The sequence below is a fragment of the Xenopus laevis genome, chromosome 1S (genome assembly GCF_017654675.1).
Source record: "Xenopus laevis strain J_2021 chromosome 1S, Xenopus_laevis_v10.1, whole genome shotgun sequence".
Lineage (NCBI taxonomy): Eukaryota > Metazoa > Chordata > Amphibia > Anura > Pipidae > Xenopus > Xenopus laevis.
The window spans coordinates 39,438,150-39,461,166 of record NC_054372.1 but is presented as its reverse complement, the minus strand read 5'-3'; the positions used below and the strand labels follow the sequence as shown (position 1 = coordinate 39,461,166).

Sequence of the window (23,017 nt, the reverse complement as noted above, 5' to 3'; positions counted from 1 at the left end):
ACACTGCAGGTGTGAGGCAGGGAGGAGTCCAACGGAGGGAGGGGCAGTGGGGACTTAACATCACTGGGGTTTCGTTCTCCTTTAATGGTTAAATGGCAGTTACTGCCAAGGCTATGGACTCCAAGGGACGCATTTGTTAACATTGGAGACAAACAGTGATGGTGCCCATATCAATCAGATCTTTGCTCATGTTTCTAACTTGTAGATGACTGTTCTAATTGCTGAATGGTTGCTATGGGCAATATCGCTGACGATGTTTGTCTCCCCCATGTTGGAAATAATAAAGCCTTCTAATTCATATTGGAATTGGGATGCAGGGGTCACAAAAGGTGCTGCAAACCTTCACCTCAAACATACCAGGGAAGAGCTGTAAGCCACCTCGCAGTGATCCATCAATTCAGCTTTCTGAGGGTTTATAGGTATTATATTATAATTCATAGAAGCCATGTGTAAACTGTAACATAAATCCTTATAAATGGTTCATTTATAATTGGTTATAAGTGTAACTGCTAACATAAATGCAGTAGACCCTTTTTACTGAATTCGGTCACTTCAAATATCCTTATATTTACCATAGCAGGTGCATATTTGCCTACATAATAAATTATTTTACCTTTCCATGCAAAGTACTCATATAAGCCTTCCCTGAGAAAAATAACAGGATGGCATATATACATCTAGAATAATACACAGCACAGGATTGTTGTATGTTTTTATATTAATACAGACAGGTGTTTACTAAGCTATTATTGAAAACCAGAACAGTCATCAATGGGCAACTGGGTTGTGCAGACTCTGCCATTTTTGTCTCCCTGAAGTCAATATTTTGTTGTATTCAGTAAGTGTCTGTCTTAGTACTTGGGATACAGATGGTTAGGTGAGTTATAGACGCAGGCCCTGATAGATGAACCCTCTGGTGTATGTCAGTGTACAAGTGGCCAATTTATTTAGAAAGACAATATTTGAGGTTATAAGAAGCTAATTCAATAGACATACAGTAGCACATTTCGGGGTCTTTCAGGTGCAATTTAGTAGGTTGCCCTCTACTTTATTGTGTCGGCAGTATACACAGAATCTGTGGTGAATGTGCAGTTTGAATTTCTATAAGACAAAGATCAACATGCACATCTTCACACTGGCGATTTTCCCACAGCCAACGGTCTGATGCTAAGTCAGGCAACATTGGTTGCTTTTCATTATAGGATAAGTAAACCTTTAAAATATATGAATGTAAAATTGATGAGAGTGCTATTCTAAGAACTTTTGCAATGTACATTCATTATTTATTTTTTCATTCCAAGATATTAAGGAATACATGTATTGTTAATATGAATGAATTTGGTGACAATTGCACCATCTGCTGGTCAGTTTCTGACCATTCTCACTGCCAAGTAGTCAAGGAACTTGTCAGGAGAAAGAAAGGGGGCTGCTCTGATGTTCTTCTGCTTAGGAAAAAAATTTGAGATCTTTCTCCAACCTTTCCTAATCAGAACATCAGAGCAGCACAGTCGCTTATTTTAAAGGCTTACTTATCCTTGATGCATATTTTTAGCTTGTATTAACCTGTGATATAATTACCATCCCGTTGGCATTCTTTGCTGATTACTTCTGCAGTACATTGTTGGTGGGGATATAACAGCTTTCCTCCCCCAAACGTTTCAGCTTTTTAATTTTCTTTCTTCTCTTGATTTTTTATTTTTATTTTTACTGTCTGGTAAAGGAAAATGTTTTTGGTTTCTCTTGAGCATGCAGCAAGGAAGATTTAAAGGCAGCTATTCCACTAAAGAATGCAAGTGAAAGACTTTCATCTTTCTATATACTTTGAAGCTGTTCTATAAAAGGGTAATTGTCAAACAAGGAGAATCCTGCCTTCCACTTCCAGCTGTCGAACTACAAGTCCCATCATCCTGAATCAGCAGGCTGAGGAGGGGTTTGATTTAACAATAGCAAAAGGCATAGAGAAATAAAAAAGATGTCCATTTTCCAGCAGACTGGCCGCAGTACGTGCTCAATTGTAACACTTCATATGGCAGTGCTAATTGAGACAAGATCCCACTCTGGAATGGATTTCCCTTGTATAGAAGTATAATACATTTCACTATTAGCTGTTGGTTTTATTTGACTGATGGAAATGTTTGTTATTCTGACTAATACAACAATACACTACTTCACTCAATATGTAATACTACACATAAATACTTCACATTGTTCTAGTAAAGTCTGCAGGGAATGCATCAGCCAAGACAAGCAATATGGTAGCATCTGCTCATGAATATACAGAGGGAGCCACCTCATTTATTACATAATACAACAAGCCACTGAGTGGCAAATGTTGATGGGAGTCTGCTGTTAATCTTATAACATAACAATCTCTGTTGCCTAACAAACAAGTTGACTATTTACTTGATAATTTAAAGGTGTATTTTGAGACCAAGTTTTTCTGAAAGTATACAATTTTATTTAACATTAGAAAATTTCCAATTAAAATTTGGCCGGCCAGAAACACAATAAATAGCAATATAAATACATACAAGATAATTATCAAATTGCGTCAGGTAGGTGATCACTTATTTAAAATCTTAGTGATACCATTTTTCAAATGTTTCTAGGTTGTATTAGGGGTTTCCCATAATTTTGTAATAGTAATTGCATAAAGTGAAGTTTCTGTGAGTTATAGTTCTCCATTTCGATGATTAGGTAAGAGGTAGCTTTGCCAATGGATTGCCAGGCTAATTATTTGAAGATATGTATAAGAAAAGGTTTCCAAAGGGGTTTACTGGGGCGTCCCCCACTTCCCCTCTCTTTCGAATTATATTATATTATAAATATATCATTTGAAAAGACCTTGGGGATTTATGGTGTGTTTTAGACCAGTCAAATAGTTCTTTCCTTAATGCCACATTACCTCAAGTGACTAGTTACTTGCCCACAGGAAGGGCGCTCAGATGAATCCCAAGAAAATGGTTTATTTCAATGAAGTGGTACTTTGTGCTATGACAAACGAGAGAGAGAAAATCAAAGAATGTCTCTGCAGATTATTTTTGAAACCCCCTGAGGGGATGCTGTGTTCTGGCAGCTCCTTACTATAACATTATAAGAACGATGAATATCTCTTAGATCTTCGCCATGTAGCTGACAGTCTAGTGACAGAGGTTTGAGTTATTCATGTTTATTCTTTAGTGATTGACAACATGTTTCTATTTAGTTCAGGCCAGGGTGTAGAAACTGAAGTGTTGCAGCTTTTGCTAAGCCATCTAACATATTCTCGGGTTGTACTGATGGAGAACTATTGGTTAAAGTGCAAAGCACATTCCTCATGCACCTCTATGCTGTGACGGGAATCAGTAGCGTAACTAGATATTACTGGGCACCACAGCAAATTATTTTTCAGGCCCCCAAAATGTTTAAAGGTTGACTAGTTTTACTAATATTTATTGAAACTGTATATAAATAAGGGCCTCATGAGGCTTCTGTACCTCCTGGGCTCCACTTCAGCCACAGGGTCTGCTTCATCTATAGTTATGCCCCTGACTATAATCTCCCATGCTCCTCGGTTTTCATATAATTGCATTGATGCCTATATTCATTTACAGCAGTATTGTCTAAGCTTTTTAGAGTAGGATCAGCTATAATATTTGCTGCAAACATTATATTAAAACTAAGTTGTCATACAAAGGTCTATGAAGCTGCAGGACAGGCTGGGGCTCATGAAACTCCCTAGAAACTGCAGCCTGCTTATGGGAGTCCAGTCCATTCATATCTTCCTCCAAAAATGATCTGGTGATAGCATCTAGTAGTCAGCATAAGGGATCAACTAACTGTCCTTACCAATGAATGGCAAACACTATGTTAATGTGATTTTCTTTTTTATGCTATGTCCACTCAAACATTAAACAGAAATATACTGGAACTAGTTCCTTTTCTTCTACAAACCACGGAGAAGCAACATGGGCCTAATGAAGCACTTATTATAGGAATTAGATTAGGTGCTGGATTATACTATTTTTGTTACCCTATCCATTGAGGGAGATCTTGCCTAGCTGCTAGGGGACTGCATGCTCTGAGCATGTATATATAATCTAGGACTGTTTTTCCCAAAGGAGATTTCCATCCTTCCTACCTAAGTTTTATAGAAGTAGATCCAGCCCTCAAAGCTTTCTGTAGAAAGCAATAGAGAAAGAACAATTTTATAGTTCAGATTTACTCTATGTATAAATACCAATATATATCAATTACATTTATATAGCACAGCAGGGTTTAGTTCCAGTGTCCCACCACGGTCCTGCCAGCCCTAGAGTAATGGCTTTGATACACCTGCACCTTCCTCTCACTAGAGAAGAAGAGGAGATTTGTTCTGAATAAGGAAGACAGGGCAGCTGTGCGGGGGGGGGGGGGCCTGCTAATCCATGGGGTGACTCTGACCACATAAATTAAAAGGAAAAAAATATCAGTGTTTTACGCAGCTGTTCCTACACCTTGTCTGTATTCCAACACCTCCTGCTGTCATTGGCTTTTCTCAATACAGCCCACTGAGAAGGGACATTTTAGGAAAAAGCCTAGGAGAGCTCAACGTGCAATGCAATGGTTTGTATTGGACAATTGCTCATTTGTCTACAATGTATTTGTAATTAGCAACATTGATATAAAGCACATACTGTTTTTTTCTATGTAATGGATACTTTAAATAAAGAATGTGCTGCTCCTGAAGGAAATAGGATATTGAATTGTCTTTACGAACATTACAAACTGCTGTTTCTTTGGGATGGTTTCTTCTAAACTAAACTCCAATAATTGTATTGCAGTATCGTGTCATGTTATTGCCTTCAGAATTGCTGAACAGAATCCCCCAACAATTTATACCAAATATAGAAAATAGACATCATTCCGGCTTATCTAAAGGGATGAAAAGTTCAAATCATACACCCCCACCAAAAATCCAGATTGTTTAGGCCAGGAACCACTGGGGTCCATTACTTCAGCTGCATATCACATAGCTCAGATCACATGACATATAAATATATCTCTATTTTTTTTTGATGATTCATTGCAATAGTGACATCATCCTTGTCTCCTGTAATTATTAATTTGTGAATAATGTATGGCCGACTTAATATGAGGATGGTGCATGCCGATTGAAATGAAGGCAGTCAATTGCTTTTTGACAAGACTGAAGGGACACTATGGTGGCACATACAATGCCATGGGGTTAGCATTAAAATATTAATCTCATACAAGGAAGGTTTCGGTAGTGTTATGGACACATAACTATAAAAACGTGGCAGTATGACGTTAAAAGATGTTTTCAAGGCCCTTCCCTAACATTACTATTACAACATGTACTAAAATAATACCCACGGGCGTTCTTAGATTTATTTTCTTAATATCACTGTGGTGTTTCCTAATCTTTTCTTTTAAAGGGTGTGTTGTGCATCCTACATATTGTATGTTGCAATTTTTGCTAGTAACTTAATTATAAAAGATGACAACATTATAAACGTTATACTCCAGTGAATGAAGCTATTGATCCTGACATATGGTTTCATTGTATACAGACACAACACAACCTGAGAATCTGCCACAACCTACCAAACATTAGTATAGGGGCAGATGTATCAAGGGTCGAATATCGAGGGTTAATTAACCCTCGATATTCAACTCCCGAATTAAAATCCTTCAACTTCGAATATCAAGGATTTTGCGCAATTCGTTCGATCAAACGATTGGAAGGATTTTAATCCATCGATCGAAGGAATATCCTTCGATCAGAAAATTGTTAGCAAGCCTATGGGGACCTTCCCCATAGGCTAACATTGGCCTCGGTAGGTTTTAGGTGGCGAACTAGGGGGTCGAAGAAATTTTTAAAGAGACAGTACTTCGATTATCGAATGGTCGAATATTCGAACAATTTTTAGTTCGAATCGTTCGATTCGAAGTCGTAGTCGAAGGTCGAAGTAGCCAATTCGATGGTCAAAGTAGCCAAAAAAAACATTCGAAATTGAAACTATTTTTCCTCTATTCCTTCAGTCGAACTTAGTGAATGGGCCCGTATATGTACTGTGGCAGCCCACTACCTACTGCTAGACTTCAGTCTTATCGGGATGTAGGGACATTGCACTTGTATGATCTAGTGTAGTAGGTTGCTTAAAAACCAGATGTACTGCCAAACAGACCTTCCTATAGGCTGTTAGTCCACATAGGGGCTACCAATAGCCAATCACAGCCCTTATTTGGCACCACCCAGGAACATTTTTCGTGCTTGTGTTGCTCCCCAACTCTTTTTAAATCTGAATGTTGCTCACGGGTGAAAAAGGTTTGGGATCCCTGATCTAGTGTGATGGACTTTGTATAGTCTTCTGTTCTGTTTCCGTCTGTGGTCAAAATACAGGATGGCCTCCCAGTTTCTGTTGCTTGGTGGTGTTGCTTCAAAGTTAACTGCTACTGGTTGTCCTGGGTTTTCTGTTTATCTTAGGTTCTAAGATTCTAATACGTGTACAAAAAAGCTGTGCCTACCAACAGTGCATCCATCAAGGGGGTACGACCATTGTATTGGACTAAGGGGAAAATATGGGTTTGTGATGTGTCCCATGATGGGAAATTGAGTCTTTGCACATGTACAAACATGGGAGAGGAAGGTTAAAATCTGCTACCCTAATCAGGAATGTATGTAGTGTTAGTCATACAGGTATGGGACCTGTTATCCAGAATGCTCAGGACCTTAGGTTTTCTGGATAACAGATCTTTCTGTAATTAGAAAATCGTGTAAACATTAAATAAACACAATAAACTGGTTTTCCTTCCAATAAGGATTGTCTTGATTTGGATCATCTACAAGGTTCTGTTTTATTATTACAGAGAAAAAGGAAATAATTTTAAAAAATGTGGATTAATTGAATATAATGGAGTCTATGGTAGATGTCCTTTCCATAATTCTGAACTTTTTGGATAATGGGTTTCTGGATAATGGACTACTACAATCAGGTATATTAAAGAGGAGCTAAACATCCTCCCATGGCTTTATTCTGTTGGATCATCACAGAGGACCCCCAGCCCCATCTACTTCCACATCTCCCTTACGTCTCCTTGTACTTTCTGATGATTTGCTTAGCTGAATTCAGGGCACAGGGCTTGTGCGCATAATATTTGCCATTAACCAATTCCATTTCCAACCTTGACTGCACTGTTTGGTAATCAGGTACATGCACACTAATGGCAGGTCTGTAGTTCTGGCCCAGTGCTTCTGCTTCTTGTAGAGATCTGATGGCAAAGCACCTCGGGAACATAGGCATGGACCAACCATATTATACCTCCCAACTGTCCCGTTTTGAGCTGGACAGTCCCGCTTCTAACAGCGCAACCTGTAGTCCCGGCTTGTTACTGAAATGTCCCGACTTTCTATTTGATCTCCTGCACTGAACAGCCAGAAAAAGATACAAAGTTTCTAACTTAATTGGCTTTTGGCAGAGAGCCCAGAACAGCCACCAGGTGCACTTGGAAACTTTTGTAACAATTTCAGATAAGCAAAGAAGTTATTGTAACAATTTAACATAAGCAGGTCTCTTGGGGAAACTGTGACCAGCAGCTTTAGGGCTCTTACACACGGGCATTTTTTTCCTGCGCTCCCCTGCGTTGCTCTTTCTTCCGTTCAGCCGCAGGGGATCGCAGTAGTAGTAGCTTGTATTCACCGAACGCAGGTGAAATGCAACATGCTGTGTCCCACCTGCATTTGGCACTTACATGCATCTGTGTGAGTACAACCCCCTTCACAATAATTGAGTGCGTCTACTACTGCGTTGCCCTGCGGCTGAACGGAACAAAGCGCAACACAGGGGAACGCAGGAAAAACCACCCGTGTGTAAGAGCTCAAAAGGGCAATTCACTGTCATTAGAAAAAATGTATAAACACATAAAAACACAGAAATGTGTTCAAATGTTCATAACTTTCCAAATTGTGTAAAATGGTAATTATGGGGTATGGTCACATAAATGGGCGTGGTCAAAAAAACCTTTTTGTCCCTCTTTCTATTTGCAGAATGTTGGGAGGCATGACATATTGCTATGTGAATTGTGATTTTGTCCTGCAGTTAGTGCAGATTATTAAATACCAGGGTATCAGGGTCAGTTTCACTGTAGGGAAAGTCAAGCTTTGTATACACGTCCGTAATTACTCCAGTAACTCCATTTCCCACTCACTTTCAGATATATGCTGGATAATTGCATATTTTGCTTAAAGCAGGGGCGTAACTATAGAGGAAGCAGACCCTGCGGCTGCTGGGGGGCCCCAGGAGGTATAGGGGCCCCATGAGGCCCTAATTCATATACAATTTCAATAAATGTTGGTAAAATATGTCAATCTCTGGACATTTTGGGGGCCTGAAAAATAATTTGCTGTGGGGCCCAGTAACATCTAGTTACACCACTGGCTTAAAGTAAGGGTCAGTAATGTGGATTGAGCCTTTAATTTGGCCCATATGGATACATACCAAATACGTTACTAATTAGCCAAATGCTTTGTACTAGTCCTACCAATTTCCCTCTTGCATTGTGTAACAAAGCCTATGGCCTATTTAGAAAACACAGAATACATCTGACATATCACGTAGCATCCGACAAACTAGAGAGCTTGTATTTTACATGCCTGCAGCAGCGTGCACTAGAGTTTATGTGCCTTTTTGTCAGCGGAAGGGAAAAGTGAAATGTTTAAATGCACAGGAATCTGTCTACAGCTGGTTCCCTTTAAATAGACATTTAGGAACTGCATTTCCTTTGGACAGATAAATGGACAAAAAAGGAAAATGGGCATCAGTTCAGCTGCTTGTTCTTCTAGTGATAAAAGGATGAGCTGTCACACAGTAAATAAGAAATGCTTTTTCGCTGCCTTTTTAGGCTTTGCTTGGCCTGTGTGTGTTTTATTAGCAGTTCACTTCTGCCCATCAGCCTGCTAAACAGATGACGCCCATTCCTAGTTTTAATTAATGAAGACAAAATAAAGTTTTCATTTTCCAGAGTAAATCATTGGTTTTTGTAATAGAAAAGAGTGACAGAAATGTCAGCTGTAGTTTATGTTGTCAGTTGCTAAAATATATTTTAGTTCCTTTCTAAAATCTTATATATTTTAGTTTCCTTTTGTAGGGATATTTAATATTTTTTTTATTATTTTTAATATTCTATTTTTTTTCAACCTGCAACTTAAAATGCTTTCTGGTTGTTGGGGGTCACTGACCCCCAACAACCAGAACAGATTGACCGCAAATGTTCAATTTAATTGATATACAGGTATGAGATCCATTATCCGGAAACCCGTTATCGTGAAAGCTCCACCTCCCATAGACTCCATTTTATTTAAATAATCCAATTTTTTCCTTTTCTCTGTGATAATAAAACAGTACCTTGTACTTGATCCAACCTAAGACATAATTAATCCTTATTGGAAGCAAAATCAGCCTATTGGGTTTATTTGATATTTATATGATTTTTTAGTAGACTTAAGGTATGAAGATCCAAATTACAGAAAGATCCATTATCTGGAAAACCCCATGTCCCAAACATTCCCATACCTGTACATATTTTTAATTTGGCAGCATACCACTGTCTTCATCAGCAGTTCAGTGGATGAGGGTTGTGTTTTATCTATTGTTTTTATCATGAAAAATCTTATAGTATTGTTATAATGTTATTTTTTTTATAAGCCAAACTGGGCAAACCGGGAAATTGAAGCTGCTCCATGTTTAGTGTTTGCGCTGTAGAATATTATATTACCAGTGCACAGATAATCTCCTTTGCTAACACAACAAAACAGAGGGGAAAGGGAGGGGATTGTATATTGGTTATTTATTATCAACCTCGCAAGAACCAAACATGGAGTAACTTCAATCTCTGTTTGCCGTGTTTAGCCCAAAAAATAACAAACATAGTCCTTTTGTGATTAAAACAATAGGCAGAACATAACTTCAAGGCAAACTTTTCAACTGTCCCTGATAAACAACATCAATCAGGTATTAAACTGCCCAGCAGTTTGTTTGTTTGTTTGGATTCCGGTACAATAATCTGAGAGAGCATTCTAATGAAGCTTTAATTTCCATCTGTAACAAAACACATACAGTCGAACCCCCATTTTACGTTTTTTTATGTAAAAAATGATGTAAGATCAGGGAAAATGTAAAAGCTGGGAAATGTATTATGCATAATATATAGATGGGAGCACAAGAAAAAACAATATAAAGTGAGGGAAAACTTTAAATAAGTTGGAATCCTTTCATTTAGGAAAACTCTAGCAGCCGGAACCTGTGTTAGATTTTATTAAGGAAATGCCTTTTGTTAAATTTCCCTTGTAACGTTTCTGAGAATCCCAATTTATCCAGGGTTAGTTTTGTTCTTTTCATCTGTCTCAGTATCTTGTGAAAGTGTCTATGTTGCTTCTGTTACTACAGGTAATTACATGAGATTTTAGGTCATGACATGTCCTCTGGCTGAAAGTGGATATAAAAATGCACATTTTTATTCTTCAACCTTGAGCTTATCAGCTGTTGGGGGGCTTCATTTCTCAGGAGTGGCTTAGACGCTGATCTCCAAACACTGGCTTTGGTTGGGTAGCAGTCTTGTTTCTTTTGGGAAGTCAATCAATCAACCACCTTGTGCCTCAGGCAGCAAAACATTATCAGACCTATGAAGCTATGAGTGTTCATCTCACAATGATTTAGATGGTTTGTACAAAAATAAGTATAACTCCAGCTTGACTTCATAGAATGCTGGATAATGTAGTACAGTGGCAGTTGCAGAGTCAGAAGTTTTAAGAATATGTTGACAAAAATGTTCAAAAAGTTGAAGACATTAATAGTTTTTCTATCTCTTTCAGGGATTCTCAATTAATACAGCAGTTGCAGAACCAGATTCGACTAGAGCAAGAAGGTGTCTCTTGGAATCAAGGAAGTGTTCAGCTGAATACACCACCATCTCCATCCTTCCCTCCTCCACCTTCCTTCCAGGAGCTGGAGGCCAGTCAGCTTATTACTTCCCCAGAGCAAATGAATGTCCTTAACTCACATAATTCTCCAATGCAGCCAGCAAACTCGTTCAACTATGCCAGGCCTAAACAGTTTATTGCTGCTCAGAACATGAGCCCCACCTCAGGCTATATGTCTCCATCTTCTGGTTCCTCTACTTCTAGTTTGCCATCACCAATGTCACCTTCAACCCCTCAGAAGCAATTTGGCAGGCCTCCAGTTCCTCCTTTCTCTCAGCCATTTCCCCAAGAAGGGGAACAGTTTTGGTCTCCAGCTTCATCATCTCCTCCACTTCCCCCTCCTCCTGTTTTAAGTCCAACTACAAATTATTCTGTTGTTGAGGCATTTCCACTTCCACCACCTCCACCACCACCACCTCTTCCAGTTTCTGCACCATCACCTTTCTACAGTCCATCACCTTCACCAACTGGAAGAGCTCCCAGTTCCTGCCAGAGCCCAGCAGCTTTTATCAGTTCCATACTGCCTCCTCAGCATTCACCAATTACTTTCAATGAACTTGGGCTTCCTAAAGGTGTAATGCCTCCGTAAGTACACCATTTCTTGTTAATTCTCTTAAATGATGAAAACAAACTGTTCTAATATGCGTGGAGACATTACGTAACATGCTTTAATTTGCAAGTCTTTCCATATAAGATAGCATTTCTTAGATGGCCCCTAAGGGTTCCTGCAGGTTACTGAGATAGAAAGCAGATACTAATTTATACCTGTCAGGATGCAAACGGCCTACTGAATACAAAAGAGATTATGAGATTAAGAGAATGATTGGTGATTTGTTCAATGGAAAAAAACTTGTGAAATAGTAAAATTGCTTTACCATCTGGTGCAAAAAACATGTGATACAGGTAGTTCCACTGATATTTGATCTATTCATAATATACATTTGTTCAAAGTCATGATTCATTTTTCAGTTTGACCACTTTTTGCCAGTTGGGTAATAGCAAAGGACAGACCAGTTCATAATGAAAGCAGTGTCATGTTAGTACAACTCCATACACTTGGCCTCAAATACCATGTTTTCTTTCCATTGTTTAATCAATCTTTGTGCTGTATGTACAGTATATATGTACAGATAAGGTACATACTATTCCACTGGGCTTGGTAACAAGCACAAAGTAAACATTCTGTCTGATAAGTCAGTTGCAAGAATGATTAGTTTAAAACATGGAGACTGCAATGGTTCTTTAAGTTGTTTACACAGGAGGGATTGTCTTATCACAGGCCTGTTAGACAGTGTTTAGGGTCAGGCCACAGTGGGTGTTTTGGGGAGATTTGGTCGCCTGGCGACTAATCGCCTCGTTTTTGCAGCGAACAATCTCTCCAAACACCTTCCCTCACTCTGCGCCGGCTAAAATGAAAAAACGCTGGAGCTATTCACACGTGGCAATTCGTTTTCTGAAGTCGCGAGAAGTTCGCAAAACTGGTGAAAAATTAGCAAAACAACGATTTTGACGCCGGCAACAATTCACCGGCGTCAAAATGGAAAACCGATTCCCATTAAAGTCAATGGGCATCCATTTATGAACTGTCGCTGGCATCGATAAACCTTTGATGCCAGCGTCGAAATAGAGACACCAAATTTTCGCTGGAAATTCACTAATTTATTGGCTGGCGGCGAAACGGGAAAATTTGCCGAAAATTCGCGGCCTGGCGAATAACTTCCCCCATCAGTGAACCCTATTTGAAAGCTGGTTCAAAATAGTTCAAAAACTATAAAAAATAAAAAATGAAGGCCAGTTGAGAAGCTGCTTAGGTGAACCAAATGCATCCCATTGTTTAGTATGTGCAGTAAGAGGCAACTTAAAAAAGCCATATAGCATTCTCCTAATTGATCATCAACATGCCAATACAGGCCAGAAAATAGCTTTCCAAATTGAAAAGATGCAGAGTAAAATAATAAATAATTCTAAAAATCACAGTGCCCACAGGAATTTGATCTTGATATAAGAAAACATTGGTTATGCTGAGCAAAAATGAACAGCTTCTGTTAATAACTCCAAAAAATGCCAAGAATTCACTCTCCTAAATAGGTTTATGGAGTTATAGCCTTTCAGCAAGCTCATTAGGATCAAGGTACTCTGGCTCTACATACAAACAAGCCTCAAGTATAAACAGAAAAATACTTGTAGCTGTGTTACCAGGAACTCTCTCTCTGCAGCTGAACTATTCTTTGGGAGATGATATCAGGGATATATGATCTCTTTGCTTTAAAGTTAATTGATGTTATTATGAGGGCACAAAATTGGAGCAACAACAGGGCAAAGCGATGGCACCATATGTTAGAAATTAGCACCACAGGTATAATATTTTTCTCTTTTACATATCCGTAGGGTAAATATTCTTTCGTTTAAAATACGTTCCTAATAATGATACTTCAGTTAGCATTAACATTTAATGATTTGTTTTTAAGAAATCAATGTTATTTGAGACACTTGCCCATATTTAATTCCCTGATAACAGAAGAATAGTGATAATTAGCTTTAGTTTTTAGTTTTTTGTTGCAGTTCAGTTTTTCTTCTCCTGACAGGTTTCTAGTTTTGATTTAAAGCAGTGCATTTACTTAGGCCTCGTTCAGACCTTTTAATAAATCAGATTAGCATGGAAAATATCGGAGAGTCAGATAAGAAAATGAAATTATGAATCTGATTTGACATATCAGTTCTATTACATGTAAAAACGTTCTGTATAGCCATTCAGTCTCAGATTCATTGTTTTTAGTGGAGCTTCTCATAACAAAGATTATTTAGGTTAGGTTAAAGAGCCCTGCGAAGCTAAAGTGAGGGGGTTCCCAGATTTACAGCATTGTAATACGTCTGGGAACCCCCCACTCAGGGCCGGATTTACATAGTGGGCGCCCCTAGGCCCACTGCCGTTTGTCGCCCCTGTCCCCTGCTCTTTATTCGTGCAAATATTCATCATCTGGACTGGAGCAATGGGGATTGGCGCACAGGAAATGTAAAAAATTATTGTATCTCCAGCGCATCCCCAGTGTTTTTGAACCAATGTGGGTGTGGTTGGGCAGCATGCCGCCCCCCTAAAATCCTGCCGCCCTAGGCCCGGGCCTAGGTGGCCTTTCCAAAACTTGCAAGTAAAGTAAAGAACATTTTAAATACATGATCGTGATCTCTATAAATTGTGCTCATGGTATAGGAAGTGTTCTAATATCCCATAGTTACCCATTTAGCAGGAAGCCTTTACTCATCTGCTAGTTGAAAACTTTGCACCTGTTTTAACCCCCCCCCACACACACAACCAGTTACCCTGTTTCAAAGAGGACTCCCGAATGATATGTATCATTATGTTGGCCACAATATATATATATATATACTGTATATATATATCTTACCCAGGCTTATTCTGCTATAGTTCCCATGTCTCTGCTGCATATATATTAATAACTCTGGCTCAAAATATTCTCAGAAATTTGAAAAAAGACAAAAAGCATCTCATGATTCCAGAATAGCTTGGTCCCTGATGGCATGTTATCCCTTTTGGATTTTCCAGTAAATCTTTGAATTTATTTAATGCTGGACAGGACAACTATGAGTAATCATGGAGCCCAATACTACTTATTTAGGGCTTTCCTCCAGGATGTCCCATATAATAACCTTCCGACCGTCAATAACATTAAATCATGCGCACATCTGGGCCATGCCCATTCCACAAAGCACCTCTCTCATGGTCTGCTTTAAACCCTGCCCACACTTCTGAAGGTCTGACTCTTGAATCACACATTTTGGCTCACAGCTCTTGGAGCTACCTTCTACCCAGGGCTGGATTTATATTGTGGGTGCCCCTAGGCCCACTGCCCTTCATCGTCCCTGTCCCCTCCCCTTCATTCATGCACATGTGCAAATTTTATCATTGGGTCCAGAACGTTGGGAATTGGCTCATGGGAAATTTTAAAAATCATTTAATCATATCTCATGCCTCCCCCGAAAAAAACCTGCCACCCTAGGCCCGGGCCTTTCCACAGATCCAGGCCTGCTTCTACCTTAAAACCTAAGTTTTAAGTAAGTTCATCAAATTTCTTTACTGTGTCAGTTTGTTTTTCTTTATTTTCAGTACTGGGTTCTTGAGAATAAGTAAAAACTTAGTCTTAAAGGAGAATTCAATCGTTTTCAAAAAAAAAAAACCCTACCCCCCACCCCATGTAGACCCTCCACCCCCCAGCATAGCTGCCCCTCGGGGAAATGCCCCGAACTTTATACTTAGCCTCCGGCACAGATTCAGGCATCGGAGTTCCACGCAGCCATCTTCAGGGTCCTACCAGCATCAATATTTATTCATTACTTACTGTAAGAGGATTAGAAACCATTTTGGCCTTGTCTCCTCTACAAGGAATGTCCTGCCCTCCCGGCATGGTATTTCCATTTACATACTGTTTTTACCTTTGAATAGCCAAATAATCATTCCAGCTCATAAAATGTGTTATGGTTCAATAAGTGCTAAAGTTTGTCTAAAATGGGTGGTCTTTGAAATCTCTCCAAGGAGAAAACTTCACAAACATGGACTTTCAGTTTATTAGTACTTGTAAAAAAAAAATCCCATCACAGCAGAACTTTAGTTAGATGTATGTTTATTTTTTAGACATCTGGATGTGCACAATGGCTTTGACCCATGTCTTGTCTTTCTAGTCACTGAATATACTTAGTGGCCAGCAGTCTGCTTGTTGTGCTCATACATTTGCTATACTTTGCAAATATTCATTATTATAAGTGCAAATCAACAGATGTAAATAGAATATTCTATAATAAGGATAAAGCTACACCGTCTTTCCAAATAGATAGAGTCAACCCTAGAATGTGAGTGTCTACTAAGACTCCTTTGAGAAGGTCTAACTCTGCCTTTCTTTTTATGAATCTGACAAAATATTGATATTTTCTGTTTATTTTAACAGTGGTTTCCCAAAGAAATCTGGCCGTACTGCACGCATAGCATCAGATGAAGAGATCCAGGGCACAAAAGATGCTGTCATACAGGACCTAGAGCGAAAGCTTCGTTTCAAAGAGGAGATGCTGAACAATGGCCAGCCGGTATTGCACTAACCAGTACATAGAATGAGCTCTGTGTTGCACTAACATTCTCAGGCTGTTGATTATAATCAAGGTTCTGTGAATGGAGTTCATTACTCTTCATACTGAATTATTTAAAGGGATCCAGTTAATAGTGCTACCCCAGCAGAATGCTGCACTGAAATCCATTTCTCAAAAGAGCAAACAGATTTTTTTATATTCAATTTTGAAATCTGACATGGGGCTAGACATTTTGTCAATTTCCCAGCTGCCCCAGGTCATGTGACTTGTGCCTGCACTTTAGAAGAGAAATGCTTTCTGGCAGGCTGCTGTTTTTCCTTCTCAATGTAACTGAATGTGTCTCAGTTTTTACTATTGAGTGTTGTTCTTAGATCTACCAGGCAGCTGTTATCTTGTGTTAGGGAGCTGCTATCTGCTTACCTTCCCATTGTTCTTTTGTTTGGCTGCTGGGGGGGAAGGGAGGGGGTGATATCACTCCAACTTGCAGTACAGCAGTAAAGAGTGATTGAAGTTTATCAGAGCACAAGTCACATGACTTGGGGCAACTGGGAAATTGACAATATGTCTAGCCCCATGTCAGATTTCAAAATTGAATATAAAAAAATCTGTTTGGATTTCAGTGCAGAATTCTGCTGGAGCAGCACTATTAACTGATTCATTTTGAAAAAAAAAAATGTTCTCATGACAGTATCTCTTTAAGGTTTGTCTTCCATTTCTTATCTCTTGAGAATCTATTCAAGAATTGCCAGGTCACTTGCCCAAACAGAGAGTGATCAGCAACCAAGTTATGTTGTGTTTAAAGTGCTGGACTCTGCAGTGTGTCGATGATTAAGCTCCCCATAGAGGCGACGATTCTTCTTGCCAAACGACCGATTTTAATCCTTCAAAATTATCGTGCAGTTAGTGGGATTCGAACAATCATACATCTTACGATTTTTCGGCCGACATCTGTCAGGAAATTGATCGGCCAGGTCAAAAAATTTTTGTCAGTCCCAGTGCAATCTATCTATGTTTGCAGGGCCAAGCAGGCAGCTCCCCTTTGTTTTCCTGCCAAATTGGTCTTTTTAGTTGATGGTCAATTCATACGATCGTTCCGAGAAAATCATTGGTCTCACGATGAGGATCGGATCTTTTAAAAATCTCAACATCTATGGCCAGCTTAAGAAATCCAAGCAGGCTGTCACCTAGCACAAGCAGTTGTAGTGTCTGTATCAATCAAGCCACTGTGCAGTCACAGGAGAGAACCTCCTTTTTCCCTCTTCTAAATTTACCTGTTTAGTTCTCTGACAAGGTCCTACTGCTGCTCAGACAAATAAAACTTAAAATACATTATCATATATCCAGTGTTTTGATCCAGAAGAAGGCAAAAAACCCAGCCTAAAGCCACTGCCAATTATGCCTCAAGAGGGAAAAAATTCCTTCCTGACCCCAATGGCAATCGGAGACATTCCCTGGATCAAGCATTTGACATTCATTAAAATTGACTAATAACATGCAAACTCTCTCGTGTTTATACTGTATAACTATACCGAAACCACAATAGAACAGTACATGCAGGAATACATCCACATTTGCTTATTAATAGATAATATGACAACATAAAGAGAAACTCCTGACATTTTGCAAAATATGCAAAAAAGGGGAGGGTGGGTGGTATGTTTCTACCTGCTCAGAAGATATCGGAAGAAATCACATCCCTGTCTTTCTCCACCATCAGAAATTAAACTCTTTTTTACATCTATCATAATATTGCCTTTGAAAGCTACTTAGAACTTTGCCATAAAGTATTTGCACAATGCTTTTACATCACCTGTCTGACGCCCCATGTTCCTGTATGAGGGGCTGCCATATTTGTGCAGCAGGAGTCCATTATCATTAGAAACTCTAACTGACATGTTGAGAAGGGACAGTCAGGTTGGCAAAACAGTCAGGTTTAGAAACTTCAACTAACAATTGCTTACAAAAACAAACCTCTCAGCATGACTTTTAATGCACATTTATATTTTAAAAAGTAGTTTTTGAGTGTCAGTATCACTTTAACTCATTCCTTCTCACCCACTCACAGCTACATCTGATTTTGCCAGTCTTTAAGGGACCCATTCACTAAGTTCGAGTGAAGGAATAGAAGAAAAAAAACGTTGAATTCGAAGAGTTTTTTTGACTACTTCAACCATCGAATGGGCTACTTCGACTACGACTTCAACTTCGAATCGAACGATTCGAACTAAAAATTGTTCGACTAATCGACCATTCGATAGTTGAAGTACTGTCTCTTTAAGAAAAAACTTCGATACCCTAGTTCGCCACCTAAAAGCTACCGAAGTCCATGTTAACCTATGGGGAAGGTCCCCATAGGCTTTCCAAGTTTTTTCTGATCGAAGGATAAACCTTCGATCGATGGATTAAAATCCTTTGATTCGAAGGATTTAATCGTTCGATTCGAAGGATTTCATCGATTTAATCGAATTGCGCAAAACCTTTCGACTTCGATATTCAAAGTCAAAGGATTTTAATTTGTCAGTCGAATATCGAGGGTTAATTAACCCTCGATATTCGACCCTTAATACATCTGCCCCTAAATATAAACCAGTGTAAATTGGCTGCTGGTCATTTGGATCCCTTGTCATGCAGCCCCTGCACTTATAGCTCCAGGGCTTTCCTTTCTATTTCAATAATGTAGAGTTAGTATGATCTCACATATATTGTTATATAGGATACAATAAAACTGGTGCATAATCCACCTCCTAGTGGGAAAATCACATTGCTGTGAGATATCTATGGTCAATTCCTTTAATTATAATAGGACGTAATCTGCAGTATTGTTTCACACCGAATTTGAAGGATATACTGTGACTGTAAAGCTTTTGCTATACTAAGCATCTTTTAAGCCTTTATTTTATTTATTTAATTAATCTTGCCTTAAGTAGTATTTTTTACAGCATTGTTGTATTAATGTGATCCCAAACCCTATGGATTCGAGTATGAGGAGTAGTTTGAGTCATGTTTAAGACATATCATTGTCCAAAGCCATTCAACAGTATATCTGAATAGAATCTGATTAGTAATTACTAGGGATGTAGCGAACCGCCGTTTTGGTGTTCGCGAACACCGGCAAAAAATGCGAACGGTTCGCGAACCGTTCGCGAGCTTCGAACACCCGCAAAATCGTTCGATTCGAACGTTCGAAGGATTTTTCGTTCGATTCGAACGTTTGAAGGATTTTCATCGTTCGATCGAAGGATTTTCATTCGAATCGAATGGTCGAGGGATTTTAATCTTTTGAACGAATGGAAATCGTTCGAACGAATGGAAATCGTTCGATTTTAGCAGTCGAATGGTCGCGAACTCAAATTGCGAACGTTCCCAAACGTTAGGCGGACGCGAACGGTCGAAGTTCGCGCGAACAAGTTCGCAGGCGAACTGTTCGCTACATCCCTAGTAATTACATTATTACACTGTATTATAAAGGACTCTTTCTTTTTAAGAAAAACATATGGGCAGTTTGGTTAAAATTAGCCAAATCAACCATTTTCCGCTCGTAGGTTTAGTTGATAGCAGCACAAATTAAAGCCATGAATATCTCCAACCAATACCTAGTAATAGACAAAAACAATGTGCTTTCTACATCTAGAAATTAACATATGAGGAGAAAATGGCTCGTCGGTTGCTTGGTGCTGACAACGCGGCAACAGTGTTTAATATCCAGGAACCAGAGGAGGATGGGAATGCGCAGGTAAGGACACTCCAGTCCCATTTTGTTTGAATTAACATGCATTTCAGTAAAGCAGTTGTTTGGTTCACGTTATTATTATTATGTGTTTTATTCTGGTTTTTATTTCACATGTTCTAATATCATTGTATTTTTTACAGTCAGCGTTGGTAAATATAATTTCAGTTAAAGGAAGTGCCAACATCCAACTAGGCTGAATAAGAAAAATAAGAAAAATATTTCCCTTGCCAGGGAGTTACCCCTTTACATTACTGTTACTGGAATGTATCCATGGAACAGTGACAATATTGCTTATCTCTTACAATCTCAAAATAATATTTTTCCTAATGGCTGCTTAAACACTAAACTCAAAAGAACATTTCTCTTCCCATAACTGTCATGTGACTTGAAGTCTATGCATTTACTGGAAGCAATTAGAAACCCCCATGTCCTCTTATTAACCTGTGGGAAATCTCATCCCGATGCTTAAATGGAGGTTTAATAATGTGAATGACCCTAATAAAATTGTCTTTGCTGCTTGATGTGTCTGAACCCTACACGTCCAGCTCAGCAGAGATTACTAATGTTGCCAGACAGATTTCAAGTAATATAGTTTTCATATCCATCCCTTGATCCAGCCAGCCGTCTTTTTACTTCCCCAGACTTTAAATAAAACCACATGAGTCTCTACAGCATAAAGTTCTGTTAATAACAGAGGAATCTATATTCAAAAGAGGAAGCTTCTTCCCACAGCAAATCCAAGAGAGTTCAGGGGTAGCCCTGTTTATACTCGCTTTCCTGTAGGGGCAATATCAAAATATATATAACAATAACATTTGCAGACAACTCTAGACATAATTGGAGTCTCAAATAATTGAGATCCCACTGTTGCCTGTGATGAACATGTGAGTCCTCGGCGAAGAAGAAACCATGACAATTGCTTCTACAGAACACTTTTTGCTGAATAGCCCATAGAATTTTTTTACCACTTTCCGGCAGAAGTAAAATACACCGGGGTGTACAAAAAATATAGACCATGAAGACAAAACCATAGAACCAGCTCATTACTCAAGAATACTTTCCTAATTGTTGCCTTTCATCCTGTTTTCTACCTTTGCAGGAAGTTGACTCTCTTGAAGCTTCTGTAGAAAGTCCTCTTGACACTCAAAAGGTTACTCTCCCTCTCTCTCCCTTTTTCTCTGTCCTTTTTTAGAGAACACACCTTCTGCACTACTTACCCTTGCTGTGTTTGTAGAGATGGAGTTCAGATTCTTTATTTTTGTCACAGTTTTATGTGAATGGCACACATTTATATTATGGATGTACCAAAGGTATAAAAATATTAAAATGTAGCATATATATATATATATATATATATATATATATATATATATATATGATAAAAAACACTTACAGTATGTTATCTGTTATCTGGAATTCCCTAAATAATGGATCTTTCTGTAATTTGGAGCACCATCTGCTAAAATGTGTTTTAAAAATAAAACATTAGGATTGTTTTGTTACTAACATGAATTTATGCAGTTTAGTTAAAATTAAGTAGAAGGTACTATCTTATATATTACGTAGAAAAAAATGTTTGTTTAAAAAGAACACTATGAAAAATTTCATTTTATATATTGGAACTTTCTGGAGAACAGATCCCGTGTGTGTAATATTTATAAAATATATATGTGAGTATTTAATAAGGGCATCAAGAAGTTGCACCGCATTTATTTTCAAATGCATGTCCTTTTCATTACAGAAAAGCTTTGTCATTTATGTTGTAATCTATAAAATGTAGCACAAAGGAAAACCTTTACGTGTATCACAAAATATTATTTCTGGAAATAGCAGGGGTTATTTCTGAAAGCTGCTGAAGAATTGATAAAGCACTGCGTAACTTGTGGGCGCTTTATAAATAAATGATGATGATGAAGAATTCAGGATAAAATCAAATATACCCTGGAAAATACAATAGGATTGCTTGGATTGCTACACAGAACTGTTGTGTTTGCCCTCACTAAAAAAGCCATTGAGTTATGAGTCACTGTGCAAAGATAAACAACCAGCACAGTGTATTATCTTACTTTCACATTACCCTGCCTGTGTTTTCATAGGTAGCCTACCTGCAACCAAAAATGTGATCTCTTTGCTGAAACATATGCCATTACACATAGGCAGCAAAGCGTCATACGTTAGAAAAGAGCCGTGCCTTCAAGGGTTCTTACTAATTTCCTGTATGGAAAGAATACAAATTAATATCTCATTCAGAAATGTACAAAAAGTACCTTCAATTTATGGCATTCATAAATTAGAAAATGAAAGCAAAGATGGTGAATGAGACATGAGGTGGAAATCTCAAGGCTGTAAATAGTAATGAGTCTTTTTTCTATGGATGGCCCTAATATATTGTTATCACTATTCATGAGGGGCCAGCAATGCTTATGATGTTAAAGAAATATAGTAGAAAATATATGCAGGAGTAATAAAAACCAAAGAGCCGTTCAGGGTTGGACTAGGCCGGTGGGAAACCGGGGCAAACGCGGTGGGCCGCCAGCCCTTTGCTGGTAGAGCCTTGCTCCTTCCTGACTTCCCCCGCTACATGAAGAAATAACATGCATTGAAGAAATTACATGCTGGCAGGGGAAGGGTGACAGAGTGCGCAGGTGGATTTGTGGCAGGGGCCCGTGTGGGTGGCGGTAGAGGGGTCGGAGGCCCGTGCGTGTGTTGTAAGGGGGTCGGGCCCGTGGGGGTGCTTGCCCCTGGAGTGGCAGCCCCGGTTGGCCCAGACCCCCCAGTCTGACACTGGACCCATTAGTCTGATACACACAAACCTATTGGTCAGGTTCTGAAGAACAAGTCTAGTACAAAGATAAGTCTTCAGTTCTCCAAAATGGGTTTGAGAGCTCCTCAGGGTTTGCAGCACTGAAATAAAGAAGGATCCTAAAAATGCCTGATTGAACTGGCTGTACATAGTGATGTGTTGGCGGGCATGATACCTGTGGGACCGGCGGGTCAGTCGGGTTCGGGCCAACCTTGCACCCCCATTTCCGGATGGCAGGCGGGTCCGGGTCAAGCTCTTCTTCTTGCTCTCCCCACCCACCACCTTGCACTGCCGGCTTCCGGTTTTATAGCCAAGCGCCTGCTCACCTTGCCCCTTTTGTGAAGTACTAGCTTGTTAAAGCCATTTGATACGGATACATTTTTGTTAGCACAAATCTTATTTCATTGCTTAATAAAGACATATCTGGAAA

General features: G+C 39.0%; 1 protein-coding gene across 4 annotated transcripts in view; it reads left to right on the top strand.

The window, feature by feature from the left end:
- The window catches only part of palld.S (palladin, cytoskeletal associated protein S homeolog), a 201,256-nt gene that overhangs the window by 154,401 nt on the left and 23,838 nt on the right, over positions 1-23,017 (top strand). For 3 of the 4 annotated variants that reach the window (XM_041579522.1, XM_041579523.1, XM_041579525.1), the window contains 4 exons: positions 10,853-11,545; positions 15,919-16,054; positions 19,686-19,787; positions 20,884-20,934. In XM_041579522.1, coding sequence (XP_041435456.1) covers positions 10,853-11,545; positions 15,919-16,054; positions 19,686-19,787; positions 20,884-20,934 — 982 coding nt within the window. The remainder of the gene's footprint in view (positions 1-10,852; positions 11,546-15,918; positions 16,055-19,685; positions 19,788-20,883; positions 20,935-23,017) is intronic. The other variant, XM_018243218.2, reaches the window with a different exon arrangement.